This window comes from Bactrocera neohumeralis, chromosome 6, assembly GCF_024586455.1.
Source record: "Bactrocera neohumeralis isolate Rockhampton chromosome 6, APGP_CSIRO_Bneo_wtdbg2-racon-allhic-juicebox.fasta_v2, whole genome shotgun sequence".
Lineage (NCBI taxonomy): Eukaryota > Metazoa > Arthropoda > Insecta > Diptera > Tephritidae > Bactrocera > Bactrocera neohumeralis.
In genome coordinates this window covers 8346764-8360952 of record NC_065923.1, presented here as the reverse complement: position 1 = coordinate 8360952, position 14189 = coordinate 8346764, and the positions used below count along the sequence as shown (strand labels likewise).

Here is a 14189-nt window from a genome sequence, read left to right as displayed (position 1 = left end):
GACTGTTTGTTTGATGACAGGAGATGTTTCGTCTTGCCCTCATTCACTACCACACCATTTGTTTCGTTTCCTTATCGTGTCTGGAGAATGTAGGACTAACGGCGCGGTTGTACTTCTTATAGAAGATTGTACCTTCTTTATCTGCAGCTCGAATTACTTTTTCCAGGAGTATATTGAAGAAGTCGCACGATAGGGAGTCGCCTTGTCTGAAACCTTATTTGGTATCGAACGGCTTGAAGAGGTCCTTGCCGATCTTGCTCCTTATCAGTTATTCGCCGCCGTATTTGAATAGCTCGGGCGGCAAGCTATTGGCCTTTCCGCTATTCAGACTTCTTCATGGTCGAGCAATGGAACGTTCGCTCCATTGTCATCGATTGGGGAGTCGAGTTCACCATGTCAAGCTCTTCGTACTTACGAATTTCGGCCGCTCTTTTTTTGTTTTTTGCTGTTTTTGCCTTTTTCAAAAACCAATGGTTCGATCGTTGCAGCTGTTTCCTCTCCACTGCGACCCGGCACTATGTAGTTTTTGCCTTTTCCTAATATCGTCCCACAATTTCTTTATACTGAGTTGCTGATGAGTGCTCTTAGACAGCAGGAGTGCAAGTCGATTAGAAAACCAACCTTCCTTGTGTTTGCTGATGTGCGTTTTTTCTGCAGAGGCGGTTGGATATTTTCGCTGCAACAAGATAGTGGTGCGAGTCAGTGCTAGGGCCTCGGAGCGTACGCACGTCTAAAACACTGGAGACGTGTCTTCCGTCTATCACAACATGATCCATCTGATTGATGGCTTTACGATCGCAGGCTGAAGATACCTTCTTTGCCCATCGTGGCGTTAAAGTTGGCAAGTACGATTTTGACACCGTGGCGGGGGCAGCTCTCATAGGTGCTTTCCAAGCGATCATAGAAGATCTCTTTGGTCTCATGGTCTTTCTTATCCGTGGCGTAAACTAGCGATATGTTGAAGAACTTCGCTTTGATGCGGATTGTGGCTAAATGTTCATCTACCGCTGTGAATGCCTGGAGTTGGCGACGGAGTCTCGCATGCGCTTCTTTATACTGCCAATGTAGTAAATGTCACTGTGTTTCTATATAAGAACTTTCATAAATTATCTTACAGTGAACTTCAGGAGATTAGGATTTATGAGTTATATTTAGATAATTTGGTTTTCTAATAAAAATTTATTATTTTTTTTTCATTTTGGAAAACACAACCTGATAATCATTTTAAATGAATATCTCTTCACCTAACTGGTTTCGCTGGTGCTAAACATTTATGAAGCATTAAAATTGTTACGGCTTAAATAAATTTCAATTATTCGTTGGAAAATGTATTTTTATGTGCATTTTCTGCTCGATTAATTTTACTTTTACAGTAGTTCACTTATGCGCAACTGTTAATTATATCTGAACCTTACATAACCTTTTCAACACTTTCCAAGTGTCTTTGGTTTACTTGTGTGACGCTTTCGCATAAAAATGGACGAAAAGTGAAAAATTACTGTTTTTTACTTACACATGCGTGCCAAGCTAAGTCATAACACATACTTGCATACATACAGGTATTTATGTGTATGTTTGATGGGCTTATAAAAATTAGTGGGAATGTTGCATTGTGTATTGCAGCGAATTAATTAACACAGTTTGACATGCGACACTCGCAACGTAGCCGGCTCTTCGCGCCGAACCCGCTTAGCCAACTCCAACAGCCTAGTAATACACATTATGTCTACCCGGGCCTATAGAGGACTAGTAAGTAAGCGCTAAGTGCACATGTGTGCATGAAAGTCGCACCGACGAGCTGGTTAGGTGAGTGGATTTGCGACGAGCACGAGCAGTAGCGCCAACTTTTTAAATGATTAGCCAACAAGTAGGCCGGCGCTGTGATGTAACAAGTTTGACTGATTAAATTTGTTTTTAATTACTTTGCTTTCAGACAATTAACTATTTGACATTTTCGCCTCCGAGGCACTAAACTGATGAGCTTTTTAGCTTTCGCACAGATTTACTTTCCTACTCTCTGTTTTTAAAGTGGGATGTGCTCTCAATTGCACGTTTAATATATACTTTTAGTTTTTAATTTAGCGTCTGAATTATTATGCATTTTTATTCATTTTCCAGGTTTTTGAATATTTCTTTGATCCTTGATTAATAATTGGGTAGTCGAAAAGTCTTTTCGTATTTTGTCAATAGATGTCGTTGCAGTCGTATATTTCCAGTGCTACCAATCACATTGTGTCATACTCTACAGTCCTGGAAAGTTCAGATTTTAAGGTTTATTTAACCACAAAAACACTAAATTCGGGGAAGTTGAAAAAAAGTTACAGTTGTTCAAAAATGAGTGAAAATAATGAAGAAATTCGGTATATTTTGAAATTTTTGTATAAAAAAGGGAAGAATGCCACGCAAGCCCCGATGAAAATTTTGAAGTTTACGGAGATGATGCTGTATCAGTTCGTATAGCACTACAATGGTTCGCATGCTTTCGTTCTGAAAATTTCGATGTGAAAGAAACACCTCAATCTGGTCGACCTACCAAAGAAAATGTGGAAAAGAATGACCAGGACCGTCACATAAGCAGCCATGACATCGCTAAAGAACTTAGCATTCATCATTAAACGGTTTTGAACCATTTAAAAAAGGCTGGCTACAAAAAGAAGCTCGATGTTTGGTACCACATAAATTATCTGTGAAAAATTTAATGGACCGAATTAACATCTGCGATTCTTTGCTGAAACAAAATAAAATCGAACCATTTCTGAAGCAAATGGTAACAGGAGACGAAAAGTGAATCAAATACGACAATAATGTGCGAAAAAATCATGGTTCAAGCGTGGTGAAGCTCAACAAATGGTCGCAAAGCCAGGATTGACGCTTCGAAAGGTTATGCTGAGTGTTTGCTGGGATTGAAAAGGAATCATTCACTATGAGCTGCTCCAGCCTGGTCTAACGATTCATTCTACATTTTACTGTCAACAACAACACTGTCAAGATTGAAGTAAGCAATCGATAAAAAACCGTCAGAACTGATCAACAGAAAGGTCTTCGTCTTCCATCAGAACAACGCACACACATCTTTGATGATTCGGCAAAAACTGGGAGAGCTTGGCTGAGAAGTTTTAATGCATTCACCATATAGCCTTGACTTTGCACCATCGGACTACCATTTGTTCGGTCAATGCAGAACTCCCTTAATGGAGTAAAGTTGGCTGGAAGAAAAGCCTGTGAAAATTACCTGTGGCAGTTTTTAGCCGATAAACCAGAAAAACTTTACACTGATAGAATAATGTCGTTAGCGGAAAATAGCAAAAAGTCGTACATATTTGATTCATTAAAGTTGATCATAAATAAAAAAAATATGTTGAACTTTGATTAGAAATACGAAAAGACTTTTTCGACTACCAAATATATCTTGTTCTCTTTAAATTTTCGAATATAATAATACTTACACTATGCTTCATACAAATAAGCTATTTTAAAGGGCTTAAATACTGCAATTTAATAGCAGTTTTGTAAACTTAAAAAGCTTTAATTTTTTTTTTCGAATTCAAAGGCGGTTGTGTAAAGCCTCAATTGGAGCGAACGCAGCAAATGAATGAAAAGTAAAGGTAATCGAAATAAGCGCAATAAAAAGGCGATTTTATTTCTGTCAAAATAAATAAATTTAAGTTAACTAATATTTAACAAAGAAAACAACAACAACAAACCACATATCAATAGACGGAATTCAGTGAGGCGTTGCTATATATTACATACACACACCCATACATATGTGCATATACAAAAACAAATGTACATATATATATGAATGTGTAATGCAAACAATATCAGCGCATTATAAAAGCTTTGTATTTAGCGTGTTACTAACCCAGTTTCAATTTCGCCAATTTACTATTTATACTTATATTTTATTTGTTTTCCTATTTCCATTTCATCTGGCGATTTATTATGCATAGTCAAACAATTACCATCCAGCGTGCAGGAAACGTGCCTTTAATTATACCCATGCTTATATGTACATCTGTATGTGTCGAAATATTTACATATGTACATAATTGTAGATACATATGTGCGCCCATTGAGGTGTCTACCGAAAAGTTGTTGCAATTGCTGGCGTCGAAAACCCAACTCTTGCTTATTTTATTGTATCCATAAAGGTCGCTCAACTTCACACCCTTTTTGCATTGGTTAGTCGATCGCTGATTACTGGACTCAGCTTTAGTTTTGGCGTAACGGTAACACCGTTATTGGCGAATACTTTGCATGAAGCGTGAAGAACCTCAATACATACATACATATACATATGTAAGTAATTGTACATATGGATGTACATTTGCATATGCTCTACCCTGCATTGCGTAATTACTTAAAAGTAAAAGCACCATTAGTTTGTCTGTATGTATGTCGACAAAAAAACACACACACAAAGTGCGAAGTTCAAATATCGCATGCTAACCTTAAAGCAATGGCAAACGCGAACTCGCTACTTACGGAGTCATAACGGGTAATTTGTTTCTAGAATACTTGATGTAATTACATGGCTAATTACATGATTATATACTAAAATTACTTCAGTAATCCAGTCGTCCAGAATTCGCGGTGTTACTTGTTTTCGTGACGTTAATATTGCTCCCACTTTTATAAACTCAGAGGGAATTGCTAGTTCTGGATTATAATGTGTGGCGTACGAGTACTAAGAATTAATGCATTATTAGAAGAAAGTGCTGATTTTAAGTGAAATGTATGTATACAGAAAGGTTGTTAGTAGCTGAAAGTTGATTGTCTTAGCAAAACGTACAAATTTTGATTCGAAACTGTTATGTCAAAAAGCAACAGCAAATACTAATTTCTAGAATAAAGGTCGATTAACTAAACTTTAAAACTTTGTTCGTTGAACTCTATGAATGACAGAAATTCTCCCATTTAAATACGAAATACTTAAACACACAGATAATTTGTCGTAATTCTAGAGGCGATTACTTGAGGCATTAAAAGCCGCGCTGCTCCAAGTGTAATGAACTCAATGTCTGAGCTAAGAACATGTGCTTGTTTTCATATACATACTTATGTATGTGTATCTATGTATACATAAGTTGTTCATCGTAGACTGTTTATTTGTTAGATTCACGATACTCATAACCTACAAGTAACAGTAGTACAGCTGCGAGATATCCATAAGTTTTATCAACATTCGTATACTGGCTGCTTCAATCTCATTAGCTCCAAGACACCTCTTAGATAGATACATAGTTAATAAGTAGTTGCAACATAGGGTCTATTGTGCCCTCTTCTATATCACATATGGTCACCAAAGTCCAGCATCCTGAATAGTTCTAAGAGCCTGCTGGGCGCTACTGAGGTGTTGTGATCCCTGTCCACGTAAATGGAACCTAGGGCCTTAAGCCTGCTTCTGCATATTACTGTACAGTCCAGAATCAGGTGCACTGGGGTTTCCTGTTCCAGAACCGGCAGTTTGCGCAGGAGACTATGGCCATGTTGAACAGGAGGCGGAATTTGTCACGAGGGAGGTTGATTATATCCTTAAACCTTGAGAGGTTGTACCGTCCTGGAAGCAGCTTGGCATTGTGCATTTCTGCTGCCAGTAGTGTTCCCTCTCCACTCTCTCCTCTATGCGTAGCAGCTCCTTAAGAGTGTGGGATCCCACTGCAATGCATGGTTCTGGTCCTGTTATCTTGGACGCTGCCACAGAGCGGCCAAGTTCAACGGCTAGCTCATTTCCGGCTACCTCTTTATGCCCGGCACCCAGATTAGGTGTACCCGATTGCACACTGAGGCGGTTTAGCCCTCCTATGCACTCCTTTGCTAAAAATGATTTAACCTCATCTGCTGAGATTGTATTTAATGAAATTAAGATACCTCTTACAGCGTTGTCATTTCGTTCAATTTGATTCCATGGTGTATAGGTGCTACATATAGTAAACTAATTTACTGTATACAAGTATAAGGAATATCGCATGATTATGGTACTGTAAAGGAGTACTTATGTAAATACTCTCATGTTGTGAGTTCGTCTGAACAACTCTATTCATGTATGTATATTTAATGTGAATAAGAGAGCTTAAACATAAACTCAAATGGCATGCAAATGTATTTACTCTTCCAGTGCTCGAGTAAAGCACGCGATTTTCTTCTTGCCAATTTTCCTTCGGTCGCTTGTTTTCACTTCAACTATAGGTATTACGATATAATTTTCGCTGTTGCGAACGCCTTTTCAACTTGACACTGGCCCTGGCAGTCACACGGCGATTTCGGTTACGCACGACTGCGTTCGGCGGGCATTGTGTGGCGCATATGGCAGAACACTTGTTGTGCGATTGTCTGGTAGAACTTTTTATCAAAACAATTCGTTCAATTTGAGTGCGCAATGCACAAGTCGCACCGAACCGACAGTGACCGATGTTTACAAACAACTCGACACCGCTTACAATTTATATAAGTTAATAGTATGAGTATAATAGATTTGGTAGATAAGTAATACGAGATCACTACTATTTGCGGTTACCCAAGTAAAGATGAGCAGAGACAACCAGCGGCCTGGGGTGTATTCAAGTCTTCATTCGTAAGGGAGCCGTCAGCGGCGCGAAACTGGACGTTTTTAACCTATTTATAGTTGGCTATAGTATGTAGCTAAGCAGCTGGCTATCACGTGGTGCAAGTCAAATGTATGTATGGATGTATGTAGAGAAAGAACTTTTATGTTCCAGTTGTTGCTCGCACTTTTTGCTCGCAGTCAAGAGCGTCTACCTGTTAACGCTTAAGTAATTATTTTCGTTCAAGACTTTGTTCTTTTCTTTCATTATTGCTTTTTAAATTTAATTAGGTTACACTTGGTTGACTGGCGTAATGAATGACGATAAAGTTTCATACTTTTGACGGGGGAACCTAATACATACACTTTGCATACTTAGTATAAGTATTCAAGTGTGCATGGTTTCATTATTGGAATTCTCATTCTTCTTTTTTATTAAAAAAATGCTTAATTCATTTAATGCTCATGTTTAATAAGACTGAGACGAGTGCATGAACCTTTCGTCAAAAAATATTTCCGTTATTACTGTCATATGCTTCTTTGGTCATTACTACTTTTGTTAGCTTACATAATATGTATACATTTATAACGGGTGATCCAAGTAGAGGTACTTTTTTCAAGCCGCTTACCTTTCCAAGCGACATCGCTCCGCTCCATAGGCTCGTGAAATGTTCCAAGAAGAGCCGACGTTTTCGAGCCAAATTTTGTTCAGCAATGAGGATCATTCCTGGCTCAATAAATATGGAAACCAGCAAAATTTCCACATTTGGCACGAAGAGCAAGCTGAAGAAATTCAACAGCTGCCATTTCATCCAGAAAAAACAACGGTTTAGTGTAGTTTGTGGGCCCGTGGAATCATGGGTCCATATTTCTTCAAAAATGTTGCTGGTGAGAACGTAACCATCAATAACGATCGTTATTGCGCCATGGTAATCGACTATTTGATGCCTCAAATTGAAGCTCTTGATCTCGTCGACATTTGGTCTCAACAAGACGGTGCAACTACCTACACATCACATCAACCAATGAATTTATTGAGAGAACACTGCAGTGAGCAGATTATTACACGTTTAATGCCTTTTTCCTGTGGGTATATGTAAAGTCTAAAGTCTATGAGGTTAATCTCGCTTCGAATGAGGCCAGCTACCAGTCGAAATGCTCGACCGAGTCATAGAAAATTGAAACTCAAAAACTGAGAGGTAGCCGCAGAGATTTGCCAACATTTGAAAGAGATAATCTTCAAAAAATAAATGCCAATGGATCTTCTTTCGAATGATAATAAACATTCCTCATTAAATTTGAAGTTTCTTTCTTAAAAAAAATAGGGAACCTCGAATTGGATCACACTTCATAAATGCTACTTTTTCGGCTAGACTAAAAATAATAAATAACACCAATGTGAACAGAACACCAGCCGAGAGGATGAACACTAAGTATCCTATCCAATTTCATTAGCATTTTTGTCCACATCAATAACTTAACGACTCCATCAAGTTGCTGGTAATTCCCTCTAATCAGCGATCATTTTAGGGGATTAGCGTACGTACTCGTCCAAACAATTATTACAACTTTATTTGTCTACTTTTTCGCATGCAAGTGACGAATTCGTTAAATTGAAGACCTAATTTGTTTTTATTTTTGTAATTTTGGTGTCACACAAGAATTTGTTGCTTCAACTAGAGCAAATATGTCAGCTCAATTGATATGATGATCTGTTTATTTGTTTGCTTTATCAATATGTATTCGCGTGATGGCGTTTGTGGTGCAATAACAGTGCAAGTGTCTGGCTCATTAGTATTCTCCGTTGAATGCCGTGACCGCCATCACTCAATGTCGGCGAAGCACAGAAGAAATAATATTATCACAGCGCTGGCAAATATTTGTCGATATCTGTTTGCTGTGCTCGCGCGTCATGCAAGTCTGCTGTTGTTGTTTAGGCACACTAATTGGCGATAAATAATTACACAACATTGTACAATTGATGCTCAAGTAGACACAGAGAGCCTTGCGAGTGATTATTGCACATTTCTTCTGACAATTTTTCTAAGCGCGCACTCAATTACACATACAGACATGCATACAACAATACGTACAGACGCCAAATTCACAGTGCGGATGTGTTTGCTGATAAGAATCGTGGCTGTGCAAAAATTCGCACTCGCACATATAAATACATACATATGTATATGTAAATGTAGTGCTCAAATGAATATAAGTGTAAATATGTAACTATGTGCAAAGTAAGTGCATTTTAGTAATAAACATACATACTATACAAGCACATTAGCGACGTTAATTAGTCACAATTCACAGCAATTCCATTTTACTTTGCAATTTGCTGCTAAAAGCACTTAACTGTATGTTTAGCGCTATTCGGCTTAGATCAGCAAGCTTCTATTTTTATAAATGCACATGCATATAGCACATATGTATGAATGTATGTGCATATATTATACAAAAATTATTACCTTCTGACTCAGTTGCCAAGTTGTCGTCAACACAATGCTGATAAGCTTCCAACTTTTACAGTTTTCATGGGAATAAGGTTGACTCCACTCACAGGTGCTTTTGTCTATATTCGTAACTACCGTTATTTCAGAGTAGCCGTTATATTTGTTCTGATTTGTCTATATTTTGCTCTTTAGTTCCAGCTTATTTGGGTGTAAGCATTGTCTACCAGCTTTTCATTTTGTTCTACGAAGCACTAACCAGAAGAACTCGCCTATAATCAGCGCCCAATAACTTTCCCTCACACTAACGAAAAGTTAAAGACATTTGCTTTAATCCCGGTTTCCAACACAAATAAAGTGTCTAAACTTTGTGGAGCAATATTTTTTAGCAGCTTCTATGTAGAAAAGCATTACCATTTCTAATCCACAATCGATTAACGATACTTTGATGTGGGTTTTATACAAAAAAAAGCTCCAGACCATTTTCCAGACCCATAATTAACTGTTCATAAGACTTCGAACAATATCTACGCTAAAGCACCACCGTGGGTTTCTCAATACCTTTCGAATATTTTTGAGCGAAGTCTATTCGCCGATAAATAGTGACACTCAGTTTTATTCAACTGCTAATAAAGGGTGATCCATTGCGAAGTTCCTCACTTTTTTAGTGAATAAACACAGAAATTCAATGGGGAATGTTTATTATCATTGGAAAGAACATTTTTTGACATTTATTTTTTGAAGATTATCTCTTTCAAATATTGGCCGCGGCTATGTCTCAGATGGCCAATCCGTTGAGTCCAACCCACAGAAAAAATGTCTAACAATGTGATATCACACGATCTTGGTGGTCGATCGACTGGTCTGCTCACCGAAGTGTTCTCTCAATAAATCCATTGATTGATGCGATGTTTGGGAAGTGGTGCCGTCTTGTTGAAACCAAATGCCGCCGAAATCACAAAACTTCAATTTCAGACATTAAATAGTTGGTTATCACGATAACGGTCGCTGCTGTCTTTTCTGAAGGAAATGACAGTTTTTGAATCTCTTCAGATTATTCTTCGTCCCAATTGCGGCTTGTTTACATACCCACTGAGCCAGAAATAGACCTCATCGCTGAACAAAATTTGGCTCGAAAACGTCGGATCTTCTTGGAACCTTTCAAAAGCCCATAAAGCGATGCGATCTTGCTTGGGAAGGTCAAGCGGCTTCAGTTCTTGCAGAAGCTGTATTTTGTACGCATTTAATTTCAGATATCGATGTAAATGCGCTAAGTCGTTCCGTACGTCAGTTCCAGTTGCTGCGAACCGCGCCGAATCGACTATTCACGGTTTTTTTGTTCATATGTACCTACGGCTGTTATATTTTTCCTCACTGCGTACTGGACTTGGCCTATTTCGTCAAATATTATCCAATAATGAATGCTAGGTCTCAAGACGGGCGATGGTGTTGCAAATAGTATGCTAAGTAGGCCGATTATGTTGATCATAAGTTGAGCGAAGCGTTTTCGTAATAAAGTTGAACGAACGTAAACGTTGTTCAAGAGTGAGTATTGACACGACTCAAGCGTGTTCTGTCAAAAAAAGGCTATTGAAAAAAGTACCTCCACTTGGATCACCCGTGTATTATTTTGTATAAACTTATTTGAAAGTCTCTCAAAGGCGGAAATCATGCCAATTTGAAAATGAAACTGCAAGTTGGAGTTAAAACAAAATTTTCATTCCATATAAAAAATGCGTCTCTTTCCAGATCGTATACTTGAGTTTGGGGAATAGCGAACAATCGCTGTCTGTGACTTTTAGTTTGATTTTTAAGGTTTAGCTTAATTCAGGGTTTCCATCTACACATTTAAAAATAAATAAAATGTTAATTTTCTGTCAGCAGTGACTAAGTAAACTCTAAATCTATTCAGAGATCTAAACAGATCAATGTGAGCAGATTTTTATATTAATTTTTTTTTGTTTATTTTTTTTTAATTGAAGATTTGGAAACAATTGACACATTATAGATGCTTCTTTTAAAGATTGTTAAAGATTTGATTTTTTTGTTTAATAAAAGGGAAGAAATTTACATAGATTATCATAAACAATGATTTTTTTTAAATTTATATAGAATATCGCTGAAAATATTTTGGTCTGAAATGATTGTTTCCATTGCTTATTGAAAGTCTAAGGAGAAAGTAAAAGCTTGACTATTTTTCTGCAAAAAAGAAAACATTTCACTTATCATACGCAATATACTGCATTTATATAATAATTATCCAATTTGTAAGCGCTTCTGAATGCTTTCCAACAGGCGCGTCTCCATTGGCCTCTTTCAGCGGCGACACAAGTCAATAATCGCTCGAGACAATTCCCCAGATAACTCTCCCCTGTATTTGCATGTGAAACAAGTGGACACAATGCAAACAATGATACACTTATGTATACGCACATACATATTTACATTCTTCTGAGCCGTCTGTCCGTGTGCTAGCACAACGCATGCGGTCATATCAAAAGATAAACAGCGATAATAAAGTGATAGTAAAAGTGATGGCGCACTCAGAGATAGTTTGCTTTCAGAAAGCACTGTCACCGTCATTGTTGCTGTTGGCATACGGCATTCCAGTGCCGGCGGAAGCAGATAAGCAGCTGTTGTGGCTGAAGATTTAAGTGATCTATAAACATGCAGTGCGTCGATAACAAAGAGTCTGACTCATTTTGTGGCTTGTGTGTGCGTGTGTTTACATGGAGGAGACCACATGTGATTAATTATCAGCATCGCAGCGGTGAGCTAAGTGACAGCACCCGGAGATTATCAGCAAATCAAATAAGCTTGCTGTCTTCAACTCGCGGCGATGAGTAGCTGGGGGGGTATGTGAGCATAACACATACAAATACAAATACTCATACATACATGTGTACGAATTGTGCGAAATTCAACGAAATAATCATTCAAAAGTGGTGGAGAAGAGCAAAAACTGGTTTGATGGGCGAATGTGTTGAATATCAATGCGAATTTGAAAAAAAAAGTGTTAGGAGTTTAGCTAGAAACACATGCTTCCTTGAAAAGTCAATGAATCACTTCTTTATTTTCGCCTATTTCCTCTTATTATTCGCATACTTACAGTCTCCTTCATCTTTTTTCTTTTCAGTTGTTTTGGATTGAGACAAAAGAAGTCATTCTGTAGACAGTTCCCGAGTGTTACCAACATTTTGACAGTTTTCCACTCACGCGCTTGCCATAAGTGACAAATAATAGGCGTGCGGTCTGCTTAAGCAGCATGAATTCGACGTCATATCGCGGCCGCTCCAGCGACGAAGCACTCGATGAGCATTTGAAGCTGCAACAACAACGCCAACAAGCAATGCCGATGACAATGAGCACCACCCGTAGACAGCTGAGCGGCAGCACAGTGGTGCCGCCAACACCACCACCGCCAGAACGCATGCGTATGCGCACCGACTCCAATGCGACGAGCATCTATGTGATCGGCGCCGACACCACCAACAGACACATCGCTGCAATGGGCGGCGGTGGTACGGGCGGCGCGCAGACAGATAGCAATCCGGCAACAATGGAGCGCAGACAACACAATCGTTTGTCTTGGGTGAATATGCGTAGAGGTGGCGAAGACGCAGCGCAACTCGAGCGCGGTGGCAGCGGTGCAGTGACTATCACGCCATCGCCGCAAACAACGCGTAGCTACATATCCACAGTATCCACAATCACAGCCACGACTGGCAACGGCGGCGACACAATAAGAAGCCGTGCTGGCGGGGGCGTCGGCGCAGGTGTACACATCGGTAACGGCACAATTAGTGGACGCACCACCGCCGCTTCGGGGCGTATGAGCACTAGTGGTGGCACTACCATCAGCGGTAGCAACAACACACTGAACGATATTATTTCCGATTATCACAGCCATGAAGCGGCCAGCAGCCGCGACTTCCACTACAACAACACAGTTGTGGCGTCGACGCCACACATGAAGCAGCTCTCCAGCAGCGGCAGTTTTAACATGACCAACGGCAGCACGGTGAAGCTGCTGCCGGTGATGGACGACGAATCCAATCAACAGGTGAGTGGAAATGTATTTTCTATTTATAAACGCATTCAGTGAAAAAGATAGGAGGGATTTCATTAGTTTATCATGAGAATAATACTAATTTCCAGTGGGATTATGTACAGGGTTTGTCCGGAAAGTAATAGGACTGAGTCGATTTAAAAGAATTTATTGAACCAGTCGTTACAATTCTTTAAAAACTTTGAAAATAGGTTCCTTCTGCGTCGATGCAGAACTGCTAGCGCGGTTTCAAAGCATTCAAGGCGTCACGGAAGGCATTCTCCGGAATAGTCTTGAGAGCCGATGTGCATGCTGCTTGGATTGCCTCTGTCGTCTCAAAATGCTTGCCTTTCATCGGCCTTTTCAGGCAAGAAAACAAAAAAGTCTCCGGGGGGCCACATCTGGTCTGTAGAGCAGCTGCGGAAGCGTTTTGATGCTGACCTTGATTAGATAGCTGTTCACAAGAAAGGCGGTGTGAACCGGGGCGTCAGCCAATCGGCTGCCATGTCTTTTCGGACCATATCGACCCTTCGTTTGAGTCTCTTGAGGTCTTCCAACTTGGCGTTGATCATATCAAACGTCTCTGTCGCAAATTTACCGACGTTCACACAGAATTTAATCGCGTACCTCTGCTCTAACGAACGCTTCATTTTCGGTTTACACCACTCACAGAAAGTCGTCGCGCGAAAATGTTTGTCCTGACTCACCGGGTGCTCGGAGACAATTGACCAGTAGCTCGTTCGTTAGCTCGGAACGCCCTCCACCGAATCCAGTCGTTGCGCGCGCGCTCCGAAATACAGACGCGGCGAAAGAAGATAAGTCCTATTACTTACCGGATTTCTGGCGTTTTTATGCATACATAGCTCCGAGAATATTGCGATTTGGTATGGAATTTTAAAGCCTTTAAGCAATTTATCGATTTGTTACTAATGATTAAAAAAAAAAAAAAAAAACATTACATCATTCTTTCAACGGTCATTAAAAAAAACAAGTTTGAAATAACATTTTAGCAAATTAAAATTTTCATTATTACACTCTTGCATAATCTCCGAGTAAATGTGATGAAAATCACTACCTCAATAGAGATGATAATGGCGGAAATAATGGTCACCAAATGCCATAAACTTGAACAAAAGGAGGAAAA

At 39.3% G+C, this 14189-nt stretch overlaps 1 protein-coding gene across 2 annotated transcripts in view; it reads left to right on the top strand.

The window, feature by feature from the left end:
* LOC126763682 (sodium- and chloride-dependent glycine transporter 2) overlaps window positions 1–14189 on the top strand; it is a 73971-nt gene that overhangs the window by 23420 nt on the left and 36362 nt on the right. For both annotated transcript variants that reach the window (XM_050481414.1, XM_050481415.1), the window contains exon 2: window positions 12134–13060. In XM_050481414.1, the coding sequence (XP_050337371.1) occupies window positions 12263–13060 (798 nt within the window). In that variant the 5' untranslated portion in view covers window positions 12134–12262. The remainder of the gene's footprint in view (window positions 1–12133; window positions 13061–14189) is intronic.